A 26,957-nucleotide genomic window follows, 5' to 3' on the forward strand; every position below is an offset into this window, starting at 1 on the left:
CTCGAGAAATCTCGAATGGTCGAGATTCAACAGTGGCGTGAATTATTCTCTCTTTTCAAAAAAAGATCGGCAACTAGCTATAAAGCCTATTTTCAAAAAATTAAATATATACAATTCTGGGTTTTTTTCATACATGATAACAATTTATTATGAAATTGAAAACACGAAACCTATCATGGTTATGTCACGTGACCAAAGCAAACGTCTATTAAAAATGGCGGAAGACCTGACGCCGAACAGGATACTTCAGGACAGCAAAGGTAAATGTTTTAGCGTAACAAGCCCATTCGCCAGGGAAAATTTAACAGTTAAAAGTTATCTGCACATTCATTTTTGTCACAACGGATAGTTACTCAACCTCTACGGTGGTATAACTTTCTGTTATATTTCAGGTGGTATTTATTTTTGGAGTTTGTTTACATCTTTCAATGTCAATGTCAAACTTAGCTCTGGATTAAATAGGCTACGGGGTTTCGACACGTCTTCTCCCACTTCCCATGGGAGAAGACGTGTCGAAACCACGTAGCGTATAAATCCAGAGCTAGTTATAACTTAGCCCGTATAAACCATCATTTCGCTGACAGTATTGAATGATTTATACCCACCCACTTGGACCACAGGGTGCTCAGGCTCAGTTAGTTTTGTTTACAAATGTGAGTTCTAAGCATATTTGTAATTGTTCTAGCAAGGTGGATTTTGACTGATCTGAAGTCAATTTATGGCATTTTTTTCAGGATATGAAAATTATAATAGTACTCATAGTACTTGATCAGTTGCAACCCTTGTATTGTGGGTTATTTGCATTTGTGACCATTTCGGAAGGGGGGGGCAGTGTTTGTTCGTTGGTTTGTTGTCGTTTATTCATGTATGTACCTACTCATGTGTCGGGTAGTTTGTTTGTTTGTTTATTTATTTATTTGTTTACTTGTTTGTTTGTATGTATGTATGTATGTATGTATGTATGTATGTATGTTATTACATTGTATGTATGTATGTATGTATGTATTTGTAAACAAAACTAACTGAGCCTGAGCACCCTGTGCTTGGACTGCCATGCATGACAACGTGTACTCACCAATAGCTAACAATTACATGTGATTAGTATGACAGATAAGTATTATACTGATCGATGTTACTTCACAAAGAATCGAAAAATCAATCAACTTTCGTCATCAGCACTTGTTTCCCGAGGTATGTTCCTGAATACAATAAGATATTAATAATATTGAGATACTTGGCAAATAATATATGAAAGGAGTAATATAACAAGGTTTCTGGGATCATGTAAGTCTACACACGGTCATTTGCTGAATATCTCAATATTATCAATATTTTATTGGTTGTATTCTGAAGCATATCTCGGGAAACAAGTGCCTGTGTAGTATACATGTAATTTATAAAAGGTCTAACATTAATTAATATTATTATTATTATCGTCCAACTTTGGAATTACTTGTTCAGTGTTATGGACACAGGGGACTTTGAAGAACATGAACAAGAACATGTTAATTCAAAAATTCAAAATTACCATTGACTAAATTGTATTTCTTACTACAGACTAAAGACAAACAAACAATTATCCCTAAGGGGTACACCATTTGATTTCTGTGGGTTGAGGATTTCGAGAAGAAAAAAATTGCCACTTGCTAAAACCAGGAAAAAAAATGTTGCTGACCAACTCGAGACAAAAAAAAGTTTTGTTTACCAGGGTATGAGCTTTAAAAAAGATTTGTGGTCCTGCAAGTGCAGAAACTAGCAAAAAATGTCAAATTCCCAGGTACATGTGTTTCTGACACTTTAAAGTTTCTTGTCAAAGGTTTTTACTGACTGTTGCCAAATGCTGAAACAAACTGAAACACTACCATCATATCAAATTGCTAAGAATGCTGACCTGACTTAGTACCATGAACGAATCCTGTAATTTTTCATAATCACATGGTGTGGCATGCAACAATATACTTGGAGGATTTTTCTTGGTGTTAGTTTTCTGAATTTCAAATTTCAATTGTGATCAGGAAAGGACATTGTTATCACCTTCACATGTTAAAATACCACCAGCTAGTACTCATTTAGTCCTTAAATTTCAAAAATTTCTAAAAGCATACCCACCCCCACACTACTTTCTTGTATTTTGATTGAAAGTTTAACTAGTATTGTTACCAACTTGACATATTAAATGGCATCATGCACAAAGCATTCTTTTAGTACTTGAATTTCAAAAATTTCTAGGGTTACCCATCCCACAATGCTCCCTTGCATTTTGATTCAAATTTTACCTCGTATTATTACTACCTTGACATGAATATTTTAAATACAAAAATGTAGCTACCACCAGAAAGCATTCTTTTAGTCCTTGAATTTCAAAAATCTCCAGGTGCAGGAGGGGGAAACCCCCTCCTGTATCCTCCCCCTTGACTCCCTCAAACTTCTGTTCAAATTTTAGTGCCTACAGTACTTTTCAACTTTACGAGCCACTTTGGGAATATTAAAGCTGCATTCATTGTTACCTCTTACTTCTGAAATAAGCTACATTCATCATGTATGCCTCCTATTATGAGGAAATTCAATTTCAAAAATAAAAAGTTACATGACACAACATGTCGAAAAGTAAAAAAATATTTCAATTAAAAAATTTGCTGTACCCCTACTTGGCAAAATCAAATGGTTTGCCCCTGAATGGCTGTATTGCTAAGTTCACCAATAATCCTCATGAAGTCAGGCTGTGAAATCAACACCTCTATTTCTGTATTCTCTAGAAATCAACACATTGAAAATTTGGACACATTTTTGTTAATATCGTGTAAAGCATAAAACTTGTTTTAAATATGTTATTGTTAATTTAATTAAATTAATAACAAGAAATCATAAACATGTTTTACAATTTTCACCAAACAGATTATATAGCTACATGGTAATACATGTACTGGGAGAAAGCTAATCAGTGTTAACAAGAATTACAAAGCTTACATTTGTAATGGAACCTCCTCTATTTAACACTATCATAAACAAGTTTATAGTGAATACTGTACTCCAATAGACTTTTGGTATTGAGACAGGGTTTATGTTATGAATCAAGGATGTTGGCCTTTGTAGCACACTGAGTCAGCAGTGCACCTGTCACCTGCGTTTAGGAGGTCTCACTTTTGAATCCCAACTTTTTTCCTACTTAGTTTACATATACTACAGCCTGTAAGTATTGCAACATACACATGTATTGTTACATAAGTACATGTAAGAACACAATATTATGGTTATGTTAGTCTCTGCATCCATGGTTACAGGTAGTCCTTTGCATAACCAATGTGAAATATATTGACATAAAATACAGTATAATATGCAAGTACACTTAATCTCAGGATTACATTTTATACATGTAGTCCAGATAATTGAAATACATGTAATAATACTTTTCACATTCATACACATGGTTTTTAACAGTTTTAACTATAAATACAGTGTTCCCATGAGAGTTATATTTTGGGTATCTTATCAAACCAAGATGTACATATGTATCATATAACTCATATTACTGTAGTTGATATATTTACTAGTTTGTTTTAGCACCAAACACTTGCAGAAAATCCAATGAAGAAATGTATTTTTCTTGATAGATGCAATAAAGATTCTATTCTATTCTATAACATATCTGTCAATGAGTAACTTATAATTATGTGATTACTTCATTTACTTGATATAGGTACTAGGCAGTTCGTAACCTACTATACATTGGTCAATGATTAACTGTCACTCAGTGAATGTATCATTTCATTTCTTCAACATAATTCGTGTCACCTGTTGGTGAATTGGTAATACAGTGGAAATGGGGTTGGTGTGGCATTTCACTGATGGAGTGTTTTGAGTTTATTATATATATATTGCTATATATAACTATTGCGCTCTGCCGGTATAGAGCACTGTCTTAGCAGATTGATACTCACCGGAAAAGGGCTCATTGTTTCTTTTCAGTTTCCAAATGTGTTTTGATAGTTCGGTGCTGTTTTCGTGTTTTTCATGTTTGAATGACTGTTTGTGGTTGGCGTATCTCTGTTTGAAGTTGTTCTCTGTTAGACCGACATATACTTTTGGGTTTTTTTTCCATGGACGGTGGCTTGGTATATGATGTTTTCCGTTTGGCATTCGCTGTTCAAAGGGCAGGTGTCCTTCTGTCTGCAATTCTGTCTGATACGCCAACCACAAACAGTCATTCAAACATGAAAAACACGAAAACAGCACCGAACTATCAAAACGCATTTGGAAACTGAAAAGAAACAACGAGCCCTTTTCCATATCCTGATTCATCAGCAAGACAGCCCAAGCATACACCAATAAAACAAAACGATGCAACCTGTGTTTAACCGAAAAACTAACCATCATTAAAGCAGACAAAAACTCCACACTAAACAAAAGAACTGAGTTGATATCCAAATGCCGACACAAGAATAAGTTTTATTTGTCCAACTTCAATAGAGCATCTATCACCTAAACTAAACCTGTTAACTAACGGAACATCAAAGCCCAACATGTAACAACCCACCAACACCTACTTGTCTGCACCCAATAACTCACACAATAACAACCAACACCTCAACACACACAACACCAACCCACCAACACAGACAATAGTGATGATATTTCTATTGTCTGCACTCTATATAAACACACACCCAGTTGATTCTCTGATGAAAGCTGACTTTGAGTTCCTCGAAGTCATCACCAACGATTTTCTTAGAGACAATTCATACCCTTTGTGCTCTCTTTTGAGAATCCGCCTATTTAAATCACTGTTTCAAGAGAGTGAAAACGCGTAAAAAAAATATGCGCCCTAATTAGTGTTTTTACTGTATTTCATGTTACCTTTGATTTGTACACACTTGTGTGAGATTTCTGAAAGAAAATAACTTGAAACAATTTTCTGAAAATGGATTTTAAAAAAAGCTTTGACAGGTGATATGACAGCAGTATTACATGACTTGTATAATATAGAAATTTGATTGAGTGTCATGACAAGGTTGTAATAGTCTTGATTGCAGGGACCCAACCCAATAAGTATTGTACACCATGGGTGAGGCATTAGATGGAATACAAAAGAGGATGGTTAAAGAACAGGCAGTCTGACTCATTCAGGCATTGTAGATAATATACATTGTAAAGAATACATTTTGCCACAATGCTTTATATTTACATTTCTTTCAAAGTTGACTGACCTGAGTAAGGAATCTAGAGCAAGCAGACTACGAGATTTGTAGGACATTTGTGTATGTTACATGTATATTATATTATATTATATATATGTGTGTGTGTGTGTATGCGTGTGCACGTGTACATGTATGTGTGTCTATTTATACATTATGTATGTGTGTTTTCTGATGTATTCTTCAATTTAAAGAACTTTTTCCTATGGTACGTTCCATGAACATGATTATTAAACCCATATTTGTATGTTTATCTTAATCCCACAGCTGTGAGAAATAAGCCACCATCTGGGAAGTCACCAATTCATGTAACATACACAGCAGCTAATCAGTATGCAAGGGAAGTTAACTCAACTAGTTCCAGGCATCTTCTTTTTGAACCTTCTAAAACTGCCATCCAAGAAGTAAAATATCCTCTTAGAAAGAGACCTCTCAGTGCGAAAGCTACTCTAACCACAACTTCAAATTTACAAACTTTACAACTAGAAGAAAATGATTACATTAAGCAACAAAGGCAACAAACACAGAAAAGGGAAAGTAATAAAGAGGAGGGGGTACACAATTATACTCAGAATCAGAGTGGAAAGACATCAAGATGTGAAAGTTTGCCACCAAAAGTTCAAAGTGCACCCCCAAAAGTACAAAGCAGTACATCAAAACATCTCTTATTTGAACCAGTGATCCTCCCAAAACAATTGTCATCACCATCATTACTTGACTCAAATTCAATAGTGCATAACAACAGAAGACCACAAAGTGCAAAGGCAAGACTTGAGTATGGAGAAAAGTCCACTCTTAGGAGCAATCATGACACAAAAACAACTCGGTTTTCCAACAACAAGTTTCATCACAGCCAGTCAGATAGCTCAATAACACAACAGCATGTAATCAGACAGAGGCCCCAGTCAGCCAAATTTGCCAAGGAGAAAGATTCAGCAATACAAAGGGATGCAAGAAGGAGGCCAACATCTGCTAAACCATGGATTGAGTACAACAAAGAAAGAGAACCAATTAAAGCAAAGACATTAGAGATCGGCCTGAAATCAGAACCATGTAGGGACAAGCCAACAGTTGAAAGAGGAGACTCAGCTGCACAAAGTATAATTGTTGCACACTTTCCATACAAATTAGCTGGCAAAACTGAGGAACCAAAGTATAAAAAGGAGGAAAAAGAAAGGGAAAATTTGAGAAGACTTCCTAAAGGAATTGCAGCTTTGGGACCATTTTTGACTGAAGATATTCCAATAGAATGGTGCGTTATTGTAAAAGTATCCTTATGTTAATAGTCATTCTTTTAATCCTTTGAATACCATAATAGTTATTGTATGCACTACCTGGAGCCTCAATTTTCACTATACATGTACATGTAACTGCAACTGATAGTAATTGGTATACAATAAACCTTAAGCCTGAATATTAAATTTATATTGAATATTGAATGTACAATGTTTACACCATTTATACTTTTCATTGTGTGTTTCTCGATGATTGTGTACCACATGTCTATAGATACATGTAGTCACAGATTGGAATCATTTTAGTCAGAAGGCACTTTAAATTCTCTTCAAATTATATGACCCAGCGTGATTCATAATGCATGTTGTAGATATGCCAGCCTGTGTGTCAATATTGCTTACATTGCATGCTTCAAATCTCAAGTATTTTGGAATTTTGTTGAAATTCATATCCAAAATAACACTTCATACATGTATATGAGTGCAATCCTATATAGGTAGGAGGTAAGACTAGTATGTATTAAAGCGTAATTTTAATGCCCTTTACTAATAGATCCATATCTCATTTAAGATGTGATAAATGTGTCAGTTGTAATACAGGTAGATAAACATTTCAAGCAAGGCACTTTGTCATAGTTATAGTTGTATACATGTAAACAGTATAGACTTAATTCAAAAGAATAAGGATGTAATAAGTCGTTACTGAGAGTTTCACGATTCGAGCTATCTTCAGACAACGAAATTGGGATTGTCAAGGTCGGTACATACACTTAATGTTTGTATGTATATATTGCGTAACAAGATGGTCGGACTAAATTATTCCTTACGGGGGTTTACTTCGATAGTTGGCAAGCGAGTATTTGCCGTCATAGACATTTCGAGACCAGTTCGTATTTTTTGTTCAGTAACATACTCTTTCAGCATTGATTACAAGTATATATATGGAGTCATGATGGGTGAATGGCTAGCGTGACCGGCTTGGAATCTACAGGTTGCAGGTTCGAGCCCCGTCGCTGCCTGCTGTTTGTTTCTGAGTGGCTAAAGTCCTTGGGCAAGATTTGAACCACGACTGTGCCTCAGTCAACCCAGCTGTATAACTGGGGACCTGGTAGGATGTAGGTTGCAATGTGAAGGCTTTAATCCTATGCGCTTAAATGACTGCAATGGATTGTATGCTCCCCGGGGAGTTGAGGAAGACTAAAGGGCCATTGTGCCATTCTGATCCGAGCCAGGGGTAATAATTGTAAAGCGCTTTGAGCACGGAGTGGGAAAGCGCTATATAAGAAACCAACATTATTATTATTATTATTATATATATATAGATAGATAGATAGACAGATAGATAGAGAGACAGACAGACAGACAGACAGACAGACATACATACATACATACATACATACATACATAAATACATACATACATACATTTTTGTATACAGGTCACGTTACAAGCTACATTGCACACATTATTACAATGTACATGCCCCTCACTGACATCACCATTATGTGGGTACAGCTTTGAAGTTTACTGTGTGTTTATTATAGTTTGTATAATTTGTTTCTACTGTAGGTGTGGAGTAGATCCTAAGTCCTGCCTAGTATTTCTACCATCACTATTGTATCAGGATGGTGATTTGCCAGTTTTACCTCCTGTACAAGAAGCTGATGATGTTATCCCCCATGTCATGGTTCCAGCACCTCTCAAACCTTTTGTAAGTGTAAAGGTTTTGTATGATTCTATGAATAATCTGAGGATGCCTCTAAAATTACAAAATATGGATCTCAAACCGTAAATTGCAAAACCTGTCCAAGTCTTATCTGTTTTGATTTTGATTTTCTCCTCAAATTATTTACTAGTCACATTGTCAACACCAGTATGTGCTGAACCTCACTTCTTAACCACCAGAAGTACATTGTATAGTATACTCTCATCTCAGATTACCCTATAGGATGAATGAATGAATAACAAATATTGTAGAATAAAAGGACAAAATTTCATTTGTACATGTAGACATTCACTAACATTTTGACCATGTCTTACAATTTAGACAGGAAATATAATATAGCTACATTTAGTTTCGTTATATTGGATATGACAGGTTTATGACAGGAATCTATGAGTGAATAGTTCAACCCCTTGAAGAACAGCATGAGACAACGTGCAATACAATACACAATGTACAATCCCCATATCATGTCATGTTGAACCAGTTTAATCAGTACTTTGTTAGAGAGGTATTAATGCTGAACAAATACTAGTGTTAGGTGGCTTAAACCATAGACCTGCCACCAACGTTGGTGGAGGGTCTATGCTTAAACCCAGACAGTCATAGATATGTAAGAGCACTCTCAGTGTTAGGAACTTAGGACATGTTTTACTGTAACTCTGCTTCAGGATAAGAGATACCAGATTTACAGGCTGTAAACTGAATGCCTTACATAAGGACAAAGTCTTTAAATTTTCATTCCTACACACAATAATTGTTTGAAAGCCAAATTCTTAGCTATAGCAATCAGATATCATATATCCCTTAATTGGCAAATAGTTATGCCAAACTATAAGAAATCTGTAGTTTTTATACTTAAATATTATATAATTACTGAAAATCAATAATTGTGCAAATGAATAATCTACATGTAGCTTTATAGAACACACACAATTTGATCAACATATCAACCAAATTATAGATTGTATTCTCAAACCATTATACAAATGACTGATTACAATTAAATCTACACCAGTAAGTTATATCAATGCATGCACCGCGTTAAATGAAATTTGAAATGTACATTCTTAAAATATAGCCCAATTACTGAAAATCCTTAATCATACAAATGACACATTACAACCAACAGCTACATCAACAAGCATTTTAGAACAAGTGTGCATTGTTAGATTGATGTCTGTGCCAAATTATATTGAATTTGAAGAGTGCATTCTTAAGATAAAGTCTAATTACTGGAAATCATTAATTGTGCAAATGACTCATTAAAAATTAACAGCTCCATCAACAAACTTTCCAGAACATGTGCATTTAGCTATATTTGAAGTATAGACTGAATGATATTGAATTTCAAGTGTGCACTTTTAAGATATAGCAAATTTACTGGAAATCATTAATTGTGCAAATGACTCATTAAAACCAAAAGCTACACCAACAAGCTTTTTAGAAGCTGTGCAGTCTGCTATGGTTGATGTATGTAGTAAAATAAATTGAGTTTGAACTGTGCATTCTTAGATATAGCGTAATTACATGTTGCAACTTTAAAAAAATTTAGATTAGCAATATCCATGAAAGTGGAACTTGACCAACTTAAGTAATTAGTTATCCCATTGTAATTACCTTTCATTTCATTTGCTTCATCATCAGGATCCCAAGAGGTTGTTTCATTACACAGGGGTAAGTGAACACATGACAGTACATATGTATATGATAACATGATTATAGGGCTACAGATTCTTGAAAGTATGTTCCACTGTAGATTGTGTCCATACATACATGGGTACTTACTATTTTCCCATCCAAAAATATACATAATGTACTTGTTTTAATTGTTGATCCATACAATCAGATCCCAAAGAATATCTGAATCTGAAGTGATTTGTGTGATGCCAACCTGCCACATGTGCCACAATGTAAAGCCAGCAAACAGACAGCTTGTCAGAGCCTGTCAACCTGAATAGGCAAAACTCGTACGTAATAAAAATCTTGGTCATGGTACAAGAATGTATTATAACTATGTTTAATACCGACCTGATGAACATGTTGAAGGATATACAATTTCTACTACCTTCAAATTTGGAAATTCCTATTGGTGGAAATGTGTTTATGGTCGAAATGTTAGTATTAGAAAAAAATACTTCGGGTGAGACTGGATGTCTCTGTGAGGATAATCTGAGATTGAAAAGGGGTTAAATGAATTAATGAGTATATATAAACTGTGGATGGAAGCATCCAGAAAGTCAAAGTGACTGCTTGGGTCCATTGATGTGGGCACATTGACCTGTGTGAGGCCATTGTTGACATGTATTTAAGATGGCTGTATGGATTAGGATTGTATTTATTTTTGAGTTTTAATTTATAAAACAATTTTATCATGCCCATGGCTTCCTACTTGAAAAAACAACACATGCCAAGTCATTGTTAGTAAGAGATTGATCAATGTAAAAACTTTGTCATTGTACATATGATACAGTAACAAACTTTATACACATTTTTTTAGCTTTTGCAATGTATTGAGTAGCAAACACAGACTTTGTCAATGTTGTTTCACAATGATTTTTCAAGTAGGAAGTTATGATAAAATTGGGTGTTTTTTGTATAAATTAAAAATCCCAAAATAAACATCCAGTCCTCATCGATATGGACACTTTCATATGATCTAAAGTATATTGATTTCATCACTAGGATAAGAGTCGAAGTGAAAGTGTAACAGGTGATAGTAGGATATATTCGTCAGATGGTAAAGTTCTACATGACAACAGGTCAGTATAATGTACTGTATCATATGTGGCTACATGTATGACTCTTTGGGGTGTAGCTAATTTTTGGAATACAGTGTGTGGAAGATATTAAAAATATACTAACAGTCTGTGGCAAATTAAGGAGATGAGAAAATGCCACAAAGAAAGTGTGTGCTTGTTTCTGCTTTTCTCCCAGGTTGTATTTACACCCTTGCTTACCTGCATTCCCTCTATCACCGGTCTTGAAACATGGCAATTTCCTTTGAACCAGAGCGCTTACGGATAAATAAACTATTCACACATTTTATCTTGACAGAAAGTTAAAAATACCATCGACCAGATTTGTCAGTACGAGTCTTTTTTACATAGGAGCATGACATGTGTTGTGTTGTTGTGCCCACCATAAACTTATCTTAGGCATTAATTTTCTGTGGTGTTGCGTCTTTTACATTGTTACTGCAAGTCATACATGTATAAAAATGTAAGCAATCAACTCTCACTAACATGAAATCATAAAATCGGAGTGCACATTGTGTTTTTTGAAATCTTTTGTAGAATACTGAAGGTATCTTATGAAGCTAATGTGCATTTTTTATTCATTAAAACATCATTTTCAAAGCTTTTCATATGGTTTCCTTTGCTACACTCTTAGTGAACAGTGGCCACTTAACAGCTTACCAGCCTTAAAAACACTGTAACAAACTGATAACAGTACCCTTTTAATATGCTTTCAAAAATTATTTTATTCAGCATTCTGCTCTCCCAATTCAGCCACTATGTTACACTTGTTTGGCTTTACTAGATACAAGAGTCTAGGAATAAACAACATGGTCAGTGACCACAGACACAGTATATAAACAAAACAGGTAAACAAAATAAATAGCATAAACAAAACAGGTAAACAAAATAAATAGCATAAAAAGTTCAATGGTTCTGTCTTTTTCTACTTGAAAAAACAATGTTGAACATCTTACATCAAGTCTGTGTTTGTAACTAAAAATAGTCAGTGTAACAAGTTTGTTATTGTACATACAATAACTGAATAACAACCATTTGTACACATTAATTCTGTTTTGCAATTTATTTGAGTTAAAACAGGGACGTGATAAATGTTCTTCTACATTGTATTTCCAAGTAGAAAAACACAGTAAAGTTGTAGTATCAATTAAAATCTCAGATAAATAGCCAATTTTCATTCATATGGCCACTTTAAAGATTATTACATTTATGCTCTTTGTCTACATTCTTGACCAATGGCACATACAAGAACCCAAAAGTTCATAGTGACATACATACATATACAATGTACCTGCAGTATGCTGTGATAATAAAAAGTCGTGCATGTCCCCATGGCCTCACTGCCACTTAGATGAAACAATATGACAGTGGATGTATTCAATGAGATGGAATGAAAACCAATTTCTTTTTAAGTTTAACCGTTGTCACAACATTCTCAAGGTTAAAGAAAAATATGCAGAATCTCAAAATACTTGTATTTGAATATTGCTGTAGATTTTAAAGGAAAGCAATGGTTGACAAAACTTACATATTTTTATAGCATGTTTGAATTACACCAAACTGCCAGTCTGAAAGTAGTACCTTTTGTATGTTAGTTGATGAAAATGGTGATTTCTATGTGGTAGACATTGGAAAACAACCACAAATGAAAAACTGTATTTTTGACATTCAGCTATACTAGGCTTCAATAGGGAACGTACAAACCCACCATGTTGAATGTTGCATCATGGGAAAAGTGATAATAAATACTAATCGAATAGTATTGTAAACAATAATATTACATTGTTTTTAACCACAAATGATCAATTCATAGTCACCCTGGCAATTGTAGGAGGTTTATTTTATCGGCAACTTAACTCAAGATTAGGTATTATGATAACCACAGATAATCCCATAGTCCTTTGCGTCTGAGCATGCTCAGTCTGGATTGCAGGTTCCCTATTTACCAAACCAGAATTTGTTCCTTTTATCATGTCTCTATTTGTGCTAAGTTTGCTTTACATTGGCAAATTGATAGAAATTTTATTAATTTTCATACTGGTTTAATTTATATACTGGATTCCTGTGTGTTCTATTTACATAATTGATCCTATTTACTTCAGTTGTGGTCAGATTCTCATAGCCATTTACTTACACAAATGTGATTGTCGAATAAAATATCACAAATGAGTATTACTATGTCTGCTTTAACTTACGTTTCAACAATGTATCACAACATGATGACTTGAACATATGTGCATAAGAGAATAGTGTGAACAGGATATCAATAGTAGATCTGTTATGGACTTGCTTTCCTCTGAATATAGTGTGCTCCCTAATTGACAAAATATACATCCAGTGATATTTTCTTTTGAAATGTTATAATTGTGTAAACTTTGAACCTACATTCTCCTTGAAAAAAATCTGCTCAGGGTGCAAAAGCAGTTGGGAATTCAAGCTGTTTCTGCAATAATTAATAGTAAAAAATTCAAGGTGTTTTTATATTAAATTACTAGTCAGAAATTCAAACTGTTTCTGTACTCAATTGCTAGTCAGAAATTCAAGCTGTTTTTGTATTTAATTGCTAGTCAGCAATTGAAGCCAAAAACAGTATTTGGTAATTTGGTGTTTAATCTATTCGTCACAGAACAGATTCTCTTACAGTTCGTCCATCCCAAGTTGAACGTTCAATAATTCCCAACAATGATCTCATATGGCTCAATAATGTTGACATTTTGATTCAAGTTGATACACTGTTAAAGATGTCCCCAGGGTCAACAGATCTTCCTCCACAAATAGAATGTTATATGGGGGTTATTGGTTTTGAATGAAGCCAGTACCATAAGTAAGATATTGTATTCATTGTGAGTTACTATTAAACAATAATTTCTTCTTTTGATTTACACAGTAAGTATACAATTGGAAGAACCAAGGATGTGATTCGGAAGGAAATTGATGACTTGGAGAAATTGCTACAAGGTATGATTAAATATTTTATGATAACATAAGATAAAATATTCAGTAAAAATGCATCTGTGGCACCAGGTAAACAGCAAAAAAGACAATTTTGAAGCCAAATGTACTAACACAATGCAGTGTTCTCCACAGTCTGCCCCATTAAATTTTGCTCCTGCCTCATTAAAATTGCTGCCACCCCTTTAAATGTACATACCAGCCACTCAGAACTTTGATATGTTCAGCCTGTGTATGTGTTTCTTTGGAGACAGCCGAGTACCCATTGTTTTAATGTGTTTGTAACTATTTTACTACTAAACTAGAAGTAGCCCAGGCCCTGCTATCACAATTCTACAAGTAAAGTAAAATGTGCTGGATCATTTGAGTAGCTAGCATATAATATACTGCTTGCACATTTATGCAAATATATGCAATTTAGTATGCAAATTTATTTATGCAAATAGCCACTCCCTTAATTTTTTCATCTCTGAAGAACACTGCAATATAACATAAACCTGTAGGTCTACAGTGGTTAAAGAATGCATGACTTGTGCTACATATTGAATTTCAAATATCATAAAAAGCAATCACTTTGACATGACATATCAGAGAATATCATAAAAGTTGGACATTTAGGTAGGAAGTACATTGCAGCAAAAGAGACAAATTTATTTTTAGCACAACTGATGTTCAGTAGTGCTATAGACATGGTAAAGCATCTGTCCACCTGTCTGTCTGTGTGTGTTTAAACAATGTAAAGTCAAAAACCACCAGACTGATTGCTTTGGTACGTGGTGTGGACATTAGTTTGGACGTCTACAAATTGTTGAAAGCAAAATGATCACATGTGTTAAACTCAAAAACTACTGGGCAAATTAATCTGAAATTTAGTGGAAATGTTCTTTAGGGTGTGTAAGTGAATAATTCTTCATGACATGATGACATCAGTGAAATGCAAACGAGGTCTAAAAATGTGTCTTTTTACCAATACCATTGGTGCTATTTTTCACTATTACAATTGTAATGCTACAAGCATATTTTCTTCACCATTAGGTTTTAGCTTTGACAAACTTCTTACTGTTGTCATAATGTGTAGGTATTGGTAGAGCAGAGAGTGATAATATTGTTGTACAGTATCAACATGACATCAATGTCTTACAAAGAGAAGTGAGAAAGACACTCAGACAAGCCAGACAGTAAGTATCAAATAAAATCCTCATTTCCCATCAATTTTGTGCCATTAAAATTTTGATCTGAGTACAAACAAGACGGAAATATGTTGCTCTACATCACAGTTCAAGAATCTCTTTCAGATTTACTATCCTGATTTCAGCCTGATCTTAATACTGGCTCAGCTCAGCACTAACTTAGGACTGGTACAGGTATTAACTTTTCAGTTGCTAACACATAATGAGATGTTAGCCAGGTGTTAGTGCTGAGTTAGTCTGTAGCCTCAGTGTGTTCAACCACTGACCAGAATACCCAGATATTCAGTCATCTGTCAGCTATTTTCAGCCATTGAGCACAGAAGTCAATGCAAAATTGGGTTTAAGCTTTGATTATTTGAAATGTCATAGAAAAACTAACAACACTGTTGTATTTATCGACTGGTATAAAAGAAACACAGACAACAACAATCCTCAACTAAATCTGAAGGTATCATATGGTATCAGTTATTTCGCTATTATGTATAGCTCAACATAGTTTACGTACAGGTGCATAGATCACCTCAATTATGCACGAGTGTGAATTGAATATTACCAAACTTTGAGATATAATGAATGTAACAAAGTCTTTTTATGTTCCGCATGTTTCCAAAAATTCAAAGTTCTGCATTCAAAATGGTATCCTCCAGGAAACATCAACTAAATCATGTAAAAACCCTTGAAAATTTTGGTTTTTCAAAGAGAGCTTGAACAAAATTTGGTATGTTGAGCTGTAACAGTGTTTGGAGTGTACGAACTTTCATTCATTTGTTTAATTGGCATCAAAATGTTATAAATAAGATAATTTCTGATCGTACCATATGACCATGATGTATATTCAATGAAGCTTGCAGATTGACATCGTTGAAAGGTACATTTGTACATGTACATGGACATAGGCGGGTTAGCTAGTTAGTTTGTGTAAAAACCCTTGAAAATTTTGGTTTTTCAAAGAGAGCTTGAACAAAATTTGGTATGTTGGGCTGTAACAGTGTTTGGAGTGTACGAACTTTCATTCATTTGTTTAATTGGCATCAAAATGTTATAAATAAGATAATTTCTGATCGTACCATATGACCATGATGTATATTCAATGAAGCTTGCAGATTGACATCGTTGAAAGGTACATTTGTACATGTACATGGACATAGGCGGGTTAGCTAGTTAGTTTGTGTAAAAACCCTTGAAAATTTTGGTTTTTCAAAGAGAGCTTGAACAAAATTTGGTATGTTGAGCTGTAACAGTGTTTGGAGTGTACGAACTTTCATTCATTTGTTTAATTGGCATCAAAATGTTATAAATAAGATAATTTCTGATCGTACCATATGACCATGATGTATATTCAATGAAGCTTGCAGATTGACATCGTTGAAAGGTACATTTGTACATGTACATGGACATAGGCGGGTTAGCTAGTTAGTTTGTGTAAAAACCCTTGAAAATTTTGGTTTTTCAAAGAGAGCTTGAACAAAATTTGGTATGTTGAGCTGTAACAGTGTTTGGAGTGTACGAACTTTCATTCATTTGTTTAATTGGCATCAAAATGTTATAAATAAGATAATTTCTGATCGTACCATATGACCATGATGTATATTCAATGAAGCTTGCAGATTGACATCGTTGAAAGGTACATTTGTACATGTACATGGACATAGGCGGGTTAGCTAGTTAGTTTGTGAATCTAGTACAGCACAGGCTGTTACTCAGTCATCAGTTACTGAGTTAGTCAGTCACACTGTAGTACAGCACCATCAGTTAGTCAGTCATCAGTTAATCAGTCACTCTGTAGTACAGTCCAGGGTTCATACACTTAAAGTGAAGTACAATTCCAGGACTTCATCAGTTTTCCAGGGTATTCAGCTCAACTTTGGTCATTTTCCAGGGATGATTCCTGTTATAGGTATGAAAGGTCCACATTGCACAAAATGGCTTCATAGGCCATATACATGTATACAATTTTACTAGCTTATTAATTTCATTAGACGAAATGAAAACAGTTCAATTGATTATGCCAAAACAAGATTAATTTCTCTCTTTTTTAACCTGATAGTATCAAAGGTCCAGTTCCAGAAGAGGAACCTCCTGATTTAGTAAGTAAATTAATCATAAATCGGATCACTTACATAAAACTCCTTGGTTTGCTGAATGAAATGCTCATGTAATCATACAGGTTTTTTCTTTCTTCATATAACCATACAAGGTAATTTTAAAATACTTTGAGCACAGTATGGACAAGCATTATGTACAACTAAGATCATTAGATTATTGTAATTATATTACATAGTTTCCCTTATTGTAGGCCCATTATGGATGTCTTAAAATCTACATCATTTTGCACAAACAACATTGAATTTCAAAACCTAATCATTCCCCAATTTGTTTGAATAGTGACCTTGCTTCCACTCACTTCATGCTGCTTACTAATACTGGTTTATGCAAATTTCACCTCTTTGTATATCTTAGTGAAACCAACATGGCATCTTCTTTTACTCCCTAAATGGTAACATGTTAGTGAAATGTACATAGAATTAGATATCTCATATTATAATTGTGCCAGTTACAAATAAACAGCATTCACATTTAGTGAAATGCAAAGCACAAGCAGATCATATTGTTATGATTTATTTTAAATCCTGTCCCCGTGTTAATTGATACATTGTTTATAATTCTTTAAATCTACAGTTTGGTTTAAGGCAGTTCTACAGAGAACATGATGAAGTGATTGCAAGAATCAAGCAACGAAGAGAAGTGTGTTTACAGGAGTTGTATGAATATGAAGCAGAGCTAGGAATGCACATACAGAGAGAAGTTATGAAAGAGTACTTGGAGATATAAAGTTGTCTGTGTTAGTAACTTTCCACTCTGAAGAAATAAATTACATAACTCAAGCCTTCGTTATGATTGGAACTACAGGTGTGCAGAGAGTAGAGTGTCAAAATGTTGTGGCATGTATTTGGATTTATCTACCATTTCAGTAACCCAGAATTTATAGGGAAATTATATCATAGACATACACATGAAAACCTCAAGGGATGAAAACTTAGAACAGCCTTCTGTGTGTGTGTGTGTGTGTGTGTGTGTGTGTGTGTGTGTGCACGTGTGTGTGTGTGTGTGTGTGCGCGCGCGCACGTGTGTGTATATGTGCATGCGTGTATATCTGGAGTATTGAAAAATCAATGTAGGCAGAAATGTTCAATGCATAGAGTTCTGGGAAGTAGTATACAAGATACAAGAAAACTTTACTATCTCACATGGATAAATTACGGTGACGTGGATCCATACACTATTCACATATTAAAATAAAGATACAATAAATACAAAATAAAATGTACACACTGTTTATGTCTTTAAAATGAAATATGATCTTTGACCTCTGAAGGTCAGATAAAATGATAAAAACAAAGTAATACAGGGCAGATATCTTTAAAATACAATCATTTAGTTTGGTTTAAAAGTCTTATTGAAGTGGGCACAAAACTTGATTTGGTTCTGAATTTTGGGACATGAAATCGTCTCCCTGATGGCAGAAGTTCAAAGTGTTAGGACATAATGTGGCCTTTTTCATTTACCATTTTCCTAGGTTTTTTTTATACACGAGATGTAAACAATTCATTCAAATTAGTCTGCTTTTCGCCCACTACTTTACTACACACATTTACAATCTTGTTCAATACATTCTTGTAGGTAGTCCCTAGACTACCAAACCAGCACAAAAAAAAGAAAATGTTAAACCTGACTCAATAAAACACCAATAGAATGTCTGCAATACTTTGGCATTTACATTTAGGGCTCTCAATTTTTGTAGACAGTAAACTCTAGATTGACATTTTTTGTGAATGAAATCTGTGTTGGCCTTGAAATTTAACTTATTATCCAAGATTGTATCTAAATATCTATCTAAATAAATAGTATGCATGTATATATTTTGTCAATGCACAAATAATTTCTCAATGCAGACTTTAAACTGTCCACAATGTACTGGGTTGTGCTGTTCAATCACATTTCACATATATTCAATCCTTCACATATACAAATCTTGATGCGATTTGAACTTTGAAAGTTATCAATTGTAATATCATAACTAGGCAATGGCCATAAGCTCGCGCAGGGTAGATTCATTTGTGACCAGCTGCCTTGGCCAGGGTTAGTTCACTTAATTTGGGTCATTTTCCAGTGGTGTTGACAATCAAAATTTATTTTATTGAATGACATCTAATTCTCTGACATGGACGAGAAGTAATTAACAACGGCTCTCACAATATGTCACAAAACATTTTAAAGAAAGTCAACACTCTATGCAGTAGTTGGTTTCAAAAAAACGTCATAGCCATTAGATTAATATTGTTCATTTTCAATCAGCCAACTTATCATAGACCCTCCACCAACGTTGGTCTTTGGACAGGTGTTTTGTTGACATGTTGCCGAAAATCGCGATTTCTCAATTCAACTTGATGATTTAGAAATGTTACGATACCAACAAACATAGGAAAGTAGTTATTCTTTTTAGAACATGTAAAAAAAATTCAATTATCAACAATATAAATGTCAAAACCACACTTCCACAACCCGGAAATTCAACTGCGTTATGTCATCAGTGGTCCGTATCACATACCATGCGTCAAACTTTCAAATAGTGTAACAATTTCCAGGGGTACAGTGATGCCTCGATACTCGTTACAATGTTATGATAATCGTGCCAACAGATCTACTGTTACAATATTGCAATGTATGACGATGTTATGTCGCCTATATGACGACCAGAGTACGGTAGCGCGTGGAGAATGCAGATAGCATATGGAAGGCGCATGCGTACTCACTGCGCCACAATGCATCCCTGGGAGAACCACCAATTTTTGATCACATAGTATATACGACGTGCATGCGTACTAGTCATTGAGCCACTATGTGGCAGCTTTGCTGCCGCTGTGCGAGCTATAAATAGCTGCCTAGTTACTTTCAAGAGAGTAACCAACTGAAAATTGTTGCCAAGCTTCTAGTTGAGCAATATGTTATACAGAGAGTTTGAATCTTTCCAGTGTTTGGTTATATGTATATGTATGTACCTGACATTATTACCTTTATTGTACTATTCACAATCTCTGTTTTTCTAAGACAGAATCAATAGACTTCTCCCACTTCTGTAAAGACAGTCAATAGACTTCTCCCACTGCTGTAATGATATATGTTTCATTTCCACAGGTGTTGTGTGCTAAATATTCTATCAGTGTGCTTATTTCCCTCTTCAGGCACACACTCTTTTATCAACCTACCAAGTTTGCTTTTCTCAGGCTTTGCTACAACTATGTACAGCATGTGAGAGGCACATTTGGAAGCTTGAAAGAGTTCCATTGTAACTTTTATGCTACACTGCCATAAATATGTGTGTCTGAACAGGGTACTAAAGTTGTATTTCTGGTTTTTCTTTGGCACTTTTTTATTCACATATGGTCAACTAAATGCCCAGTCAGATTATATATAACGTACATGCAAATTTCCACAGGTGTTGTATGCTTCAATTTACTATTGTGTGCTTATTCAAAAATTGTGTTTTTGTTTCTCTTGTATGCTTTTTGCAAATATTTAGTCAACTAAATCTGCAATTCCAGTCAGATTTTAAATAATGTATGCAAATCTTTATTATAGCAAAAAATGTGAGTTGTTTATAGTTTTGAAAATCATACTGCAAAGAGTACATTTCCAGGTGTATATATATGTGTGTCTGTGTCTGTGTCTGTGTGTCTGTGTGTATATATACCTGTAAAACAATATATATTGTGTTGTGCAACCCTTTGTACATTTGTTACTTTGTATTTATTCTAAGATTAAACACAAATTATAATCACAGATCACACTTAAAATAATACAGTTGGTAATTGACAAACATGTTTTATTAGCTCCGCTGTCAGCGAAAGCTGAAAGCGTAGCTTTAGGTATAGGTGGGTATTGAGGTATAGAGAGTAGAGTGAATCATAGGTGTCCGTCAAACTTTTATATTTTTACTATCTACTCCGGAAGTGACAGTCGGAATTCTTCGATATTTGGTGTGCATGTTCCCTGGGGGGAGGCTATTCAGATTTGTTCATGCCAAGTTGATCTGTGCCATTTTCAATTTTTTATGATTTTTTTTCATAAAATGTCATTTTCATCAACTCCTTGAAAACCTCTTATTAGATTGCTTTGATATCTGGCGTGTTGATGCGCAGGGGGTAGCTTACTCAGATTTGTTAATTTCAAGTCAGCACATCCTCATTTTTATTTTTTATGATTTTTTTTTTGTAATTTGAAGAAAAAAATGAATATGTTAATGAGCATAATGACCGACGCCATATTGGAAATCAGTCGACGAGACTTTAAGTAAACTGCCACTTTTCAAAAGACACTATTGACGTCAAACAAGCAATGTAATATGTGCTATAGTCATAATTCTACGCATTGGGCGCCCAAATGACAAGCGTTTGTTCGAAACAGGGTTGTAAACTTCAAATCCAATTCTGCACCCTTCTACATAATCAGCCAGTCCGCAACATCCTCATTTGCATACTCTATCCTGATTCGACCAGAAGCTGTAGGTGACCTCATTTGACCGAGCGATTTTCCACAGCAAGTATCTTGAGTATCAACACAGGACGTTCTTGGTACTCACTAAAATCACACTTCAGACCCACTATAAAAGTGTGATGTTTTCAGATAACATGTAACTTGTGGTTAATTCTATATTGTCGTGCAATTTGGAATGACAGTGAACCAGAATTCAGACAACTTGCGTAAGGAAGGGCATGCCAGGCATGCGGTTGAAGTTATGGCCGACAGTTCACATGTAAAGTTAAACGACATGAACGTGTCTTGCCTTTCCAAAATGCAAATATTTGGCAAGTAAAAATAATTAAAATAATTACAACTTTAATTTGGCTTCAGACTTTGCATTATGTTTTGCGTATCTTTCCCGTTTTACATGTAAATCCGAAAAGGTTCTCTCTCATCATGTCATCAGTGTCAGTGATCATACCGCGCGGGGCTGCTTTGAGTACGAGCGAAGTGAGGCATGTTGAGGTATTTTGTTGAGAATTATAAATATTGCGAAATGTCAAGTACAAGGTTTAAATACAATGGAATGATGAAAAAAATGGCAGAGTCTGCTGACAGGCGCCGGTCACAAGAAACACTGTGAATTAAAATATCAGACGATGTATGTATTAATCGCCGACAATCCACCCGTATGCACGAGGGACTAACCCGGAAGCAAGTCGTTGTCAGCCATACGTTACAGTGGTAACATCGTCCGAGAAATCGCTGCGTTCAGAGTGTCATTATTCACAGAATTGTTGTTTTCGAGTGAAAACCCGTCTTGAATTGTATAACTCTAACAAATGAAGACATGTCAAGTTATATTTTGAAAGTTGTATCGCTAGTTTGAGACGATTTTCTCACGTACTATAGTACTATCGAGGCTTACTTGGAAGTAGTAGGACCTTACTCCAGTTCATCGGGAAGTTTAGCCAGTCCGATAATTCTTTCTGGTTTAGTTTACAACACTTTTGATCACGCAGATTTTGTTGTTGTGATGAAAAGAAATAAAAAAAAAGATCATTTCAACCATTTCGTTGTGTTTTCTTTGTGAAAGGTAACCGAACATGAACGAGTGTTACCACTGTAACGTATGGCTGAGAATGACTCTCTTCCGGGTACTTGAGATTGTCGCCGTACGGAAACTAAGATGGCGATTAATACATTTCTTCCCTATATATATCTACCACAACTAGTACAAGTTGAATGTTGTTGACTTTGTAAATTTGTTAGAAAATTGAAATTCAAATTGCCTCAAAATTATTTTAGATCCCTAGTTTATTTCATTCATCATTAAAATTTTCCAGGGTTACAGCTGTAAGACACTGGAATTATTTATAGCCAACCTCAAAATCCTCTTTTTTTCTTTTTCTTGTGTGCATTTCCCAGTCATTTTTTTCTGAGATTTTGTGCAATTTTTCATAACAGTAGATTTTTGTCATAAAATGGTGACTATGGTATAAAAGTACAATACATTACCAACTTCTGTGTAAAATGTGTTTTATAGTGAGACATCATATGAAACCACTAACCACTTTATTGCATCGCTAAAACAAAACTGCATAGTGAAGAGCTGAAGACCTGAACCACTTCTACATGTCACCAAAATAAAAAATTAAATTAAAAAAAAAAACAGCGGAGCTATTCTGACCGATAGGTCGCTTGTTGATTGTTGATTTACTGTGATTCATTGAATACCATGTGCATATGTTACTAATATGCTGGCATTAAATGACAGTGATACATGTATATTAACTCTTTGCAAAAGACATGTATACTGGATAGTTATTTCCCCAGTTTGAAATACCAATTGTATTTCCACACAAACGCAAACTCTTTGAGTCTTACAATGGATTAAATGTAGTTAACCTGCAATTCATTCTATCTGTTCTAGTGTACTGACTAGATATATGAACTAAGAACCACATTCAGGAATGATTATTTCCCACTCATGGAACATACAAGATGATTTGATAAACATTCATCCAATAAGTTTTTACTAGTTTTTGTGTACTTTTCAAACACGTTATTATGTCATTTAAGGGGGAAATAGATCTTTGCCAAGCCAAGACTCAAAGCCTATACTCAAGTCTTGGTCAGAGCCTATACTCAAATATTGGTCATTGCCTACTCTCAATTATTGGTCAATGCCTACACTCAAGTATTGGTCAACGTGTATACTCAAGTATTGGACAAAGCCTGTACTCAAGTATTGGTCAAGAATTGGTCAAAGCCGATACTCAAGTATTGTCAAAGCCCATACTTAGATATTGGTCAAAGCCCACACTCATGTATTGTCAATGCCTATACTCAAGTATTGGTCAATGCCTATACTCAAGTATTGGTCAAAGCCTATACTCAAGTATTGGTCAAAGCCCACACTCATGTATTGGTCAAAGCCCGTACTCATGTATTGGTCAATGCCTATACTCAAGTATTGGTCAAAGCCCATACTCAAGTCTTGGTCAAAGCCTATACTCAAGTATTGGTCAAAGCCTATACTCAAGTATTGGTCAATGCCCATACTCAAGTATTGGTCAGAGCCTATACTCAAGTATTGGTCAAAGCCCATACTCAAGTATTGGTCAAAGCCTATACTCAAGTATTGGTCAATGCCTATACTCAAGTATTGGTCAGAGCCTATACTCAAGTATTGGTCAAAGCCTATACTCAAGTATTGGTCAAAGCCTATACTCAAGTATTGGTCAATGCCTATACTCAAGTATTGATCAATGCCTATACTCAAGTATTGGTCAAAGCCCGTACTCAAGTATTGGTCAATGCCTATACTCAAGTATTGGTCAATGCCTATACTCAAGTCTTGGTCAATGCCCATACTCAAGTATTGATCAAAGCCTATACTCAAGTATTGGTCAAAGCCCATACTCAAGTCTTGGTCAAAGCCTATACTCAAGTATTGGTCAATGCCCATACTCAAGTCTTGGTCAAAGCCTATACTCAAGTATTGGCCAATGCCTATACTCAAGTATTGGTCAAAGCCTATACTCAAGTATTGGTCAAAGCCCATACTCAAGTATTGGTCAATGCCTATACTCAAGTATTGGTCAAAGCCCGTACTCAAGTATTGGTCAATGCCTATACTCAAGTATTGGTCAATGCCTATACTCAAGTCTTGGTCAATGCCCATACTCAAGTATTGATCAAAGCCTATACTCAAGTATTGGTCAAAGCCCATACTCAAGTATTGGTCAATGCCTATACTCAAGTATTGGTCAATGCCTATACTCAAGTATTGGTCAATGCCTATACTCAAGTATTGGTCAATGCCCATACTCAAGTATTGGTCAATGCCCATACTCAAGTATTGGTCAAAGCCTATACTCAAGTATTGGTCAATGCCTATACTCAAGTATTGGTCAATGCCTATACTCAAGTATTGGTCAATGCCCATACTCAAGTATTGGTCAAAGCCCATACTCAAGTCTTGGTCAAAGCCTATACTCAAGTCTTGGTCAAAGCCTATACTCAAGTATTGGTCAAAGCCCATACTCAAGTCTTGGTCAAAGCCTATACTCAAGTATTGGTCAATGCCTATACTCAAGTATTGGTCAATGCCTATACTCAAGTATTGGTCAATGCCTATACTCAAGTATTGGTCAAAGCCTATACTCAAGTATTGGTCAATGCCTATACTCAAGTATTGGTCAATGCCTATACTCAAGTCTTGGTCAATGCCTATACTCAAGTATTGGTCAAAGCCCGTACTCAAGTATTGGTCAATGCCTATACTCAAGTATTGGTCAAAGCCTATACTCAAGTATTGGTCAAAGCCCATTCTCAAGTATTGGTCAATGCCTATACTCAAGTATTGGTCAAAGCCCATACTCGAGTATTGGTCAAAGCCTATACTCAAGTATTGGTCAATGCCTATACTCAAGTCTTCGTCAATGCCTATACTCAAGTATTGGTCAAAGCCCATACTCAAGTCTTGGTCAAAGCCTATACTCAAGTCTTGGTCAATGTATATTCAAGTTTCAATTTAACACTGAGAAATTTAAACTTCCATGATAGAGTGGACTCCCAGGTACTACATTAGAATGATTATATACCGAATAATCACAAGAATAAAATTCTAATTGAAATTTTTGAACCAGATTTGTTTTCTTTCTTTTGCCATTTGACACTCACTCTAAGTACAGTTCTATGGATTTACAAGTGATATTTAATGCATTAAGTTTTTCATTGTTGTTTTTTTATCAGTTACATCATGTTTAATGCAACACAGTCATCTAGACATACATGATAGAAAGTTAACATAAAATGTACATTGCATTCTTTATGTAGAGTACTTAAATTTACCTGTGTATTTAAGCAGCAACTTTGATATCTTTATGTGCCATCCTCGATAGCGATGTTCGGTAGTGTGCCGTATTGTATCGGAAGAACATCCAAGGTCTAGCAGATAGACTATAGAAGCTCAGACTACCAGGGTCTGGGTTTTTTTGTCAAATTTCAAGACTACCAGATAGTATTGGGAATCCGTTTGTTAATGTTCTTGTTTCCAAAACAGCATAACAGACACTCACACCAGGTCCTCTGTGATGAATATTATTTAGTCAACGTGTCTTAAACACAATAATATAATATCATTATCATTTGTATTCTTTGATAATCTTTTGAAACCAAGTCTTCCTCATTTACCCAATTTTCGAAAATCGTAATATATTTATCTCAATTTCAACTTTCATGTAACAGTCGACAGTTAACTATACATAAAATTATATAGACGTTGCATGTACATGAGTATTACCACGACAAGGAAGACTTCATTGTCTGTGGTAGAAGCAATAGACAGTGCAGTGATAGATATGGGCATTGGTGACATCGGTCTTGGTAAATGGGCGCCAATCCCAGCATTTCCTACCCCAGTATTGCAGCCCGTTCATGGCTTATTTGCATTATTTTATTTCGCTTATTACTAGATAAATCGTGCGATGCAATGCAAAGATGGCGAAAGTGACTTTTTTGTGACTTATATGGCATCAAATACAGCTGCAGCTTTAATGAAGTCAGCCTAGCCTTTGTGCCCCTTTAAATACCGCGGTTTGAAAATAAAAATGGACGTAGACAAAATACCGGTAGCTACAAATATTCTTCCTCTGTTGCTTTTCTTGTATATTTGAAGTAACCAGTTCAGATCGTCTTTTCTCCTTTAATTTCAAGTCGGATATGAAGCACATTGTGTTGGTATGTTGCCGTCATCAACAGGGACGGGGTTTACACTTTTCGTCGGAGAGGTCATCAAAAACACGTTTCGTAACCTCATCAACAACGTCAACTTCATTACTGAGGAGTCATAAATTATCAAAATTCAAAACATTCAA

The 26,957-nt window shown here is 35.0% G+C and overlaps 1 protein-coding gene across 2 annotated transcripts; it reads left to right on the forward strand.

The window, feature by feature from the left end:
- The first annotated feature begins 73 nt into the window (after positions 1-73).
- Positions 74-26,906, forward strand: LOC144435615 (uncharacterized). Of its 2 annotated transcripts, XR_013480897.1 has the most exons (10): positions 74-260; positions 5,460-6,444; positions 7,997-8,138; positions 9,798-9,827; positions 10,836-10,912; positions 13,797-13,867; positions 14,940-15,039; positions 17,099-17,138; positions 17,731-17,961; positions 26,797-26,906. XR_013480897.1 is itself a non-coding variant. In XM_078124207.1 (9 exons), exons 1-9 carry the CDS (start codon positions 134-136, stop codon positions 17,881-17,883), a joined length of 1,725 nt encoding a protein of 574 aa, XP_077980333.1. In that variant the 5' UTR covers positions 74-133; the 3' UTR covers positions 17,884-18,108. The 2 variants fall into 2 exon arrangements, 1 of the variants encoding a protein (XP_077980333.1); XM_078124207.1 differs by lacking the exon at positions 26,797-26,906 and having other exon boundaries at positions 17,731-18,108.
- The last annotated feature ends 51 nt before the right edge of the window (positions 26,907-26,957 follow it).

Source organism: Glandiceps talaboti, chromosome 5 (genome assembly GCF_964340395.1).
Source record: "Glandiceps talaboti chromosome 5, keGlaTala1.1, whole genome shotgun sequence".
Classification (NCBI taxonomy): domain Eukaryota; kingdom Metazoa; phylum Hemichordata; class Enteropneusta; family Spengelidae; genus Glandiceps; species Glandiceps talaboti.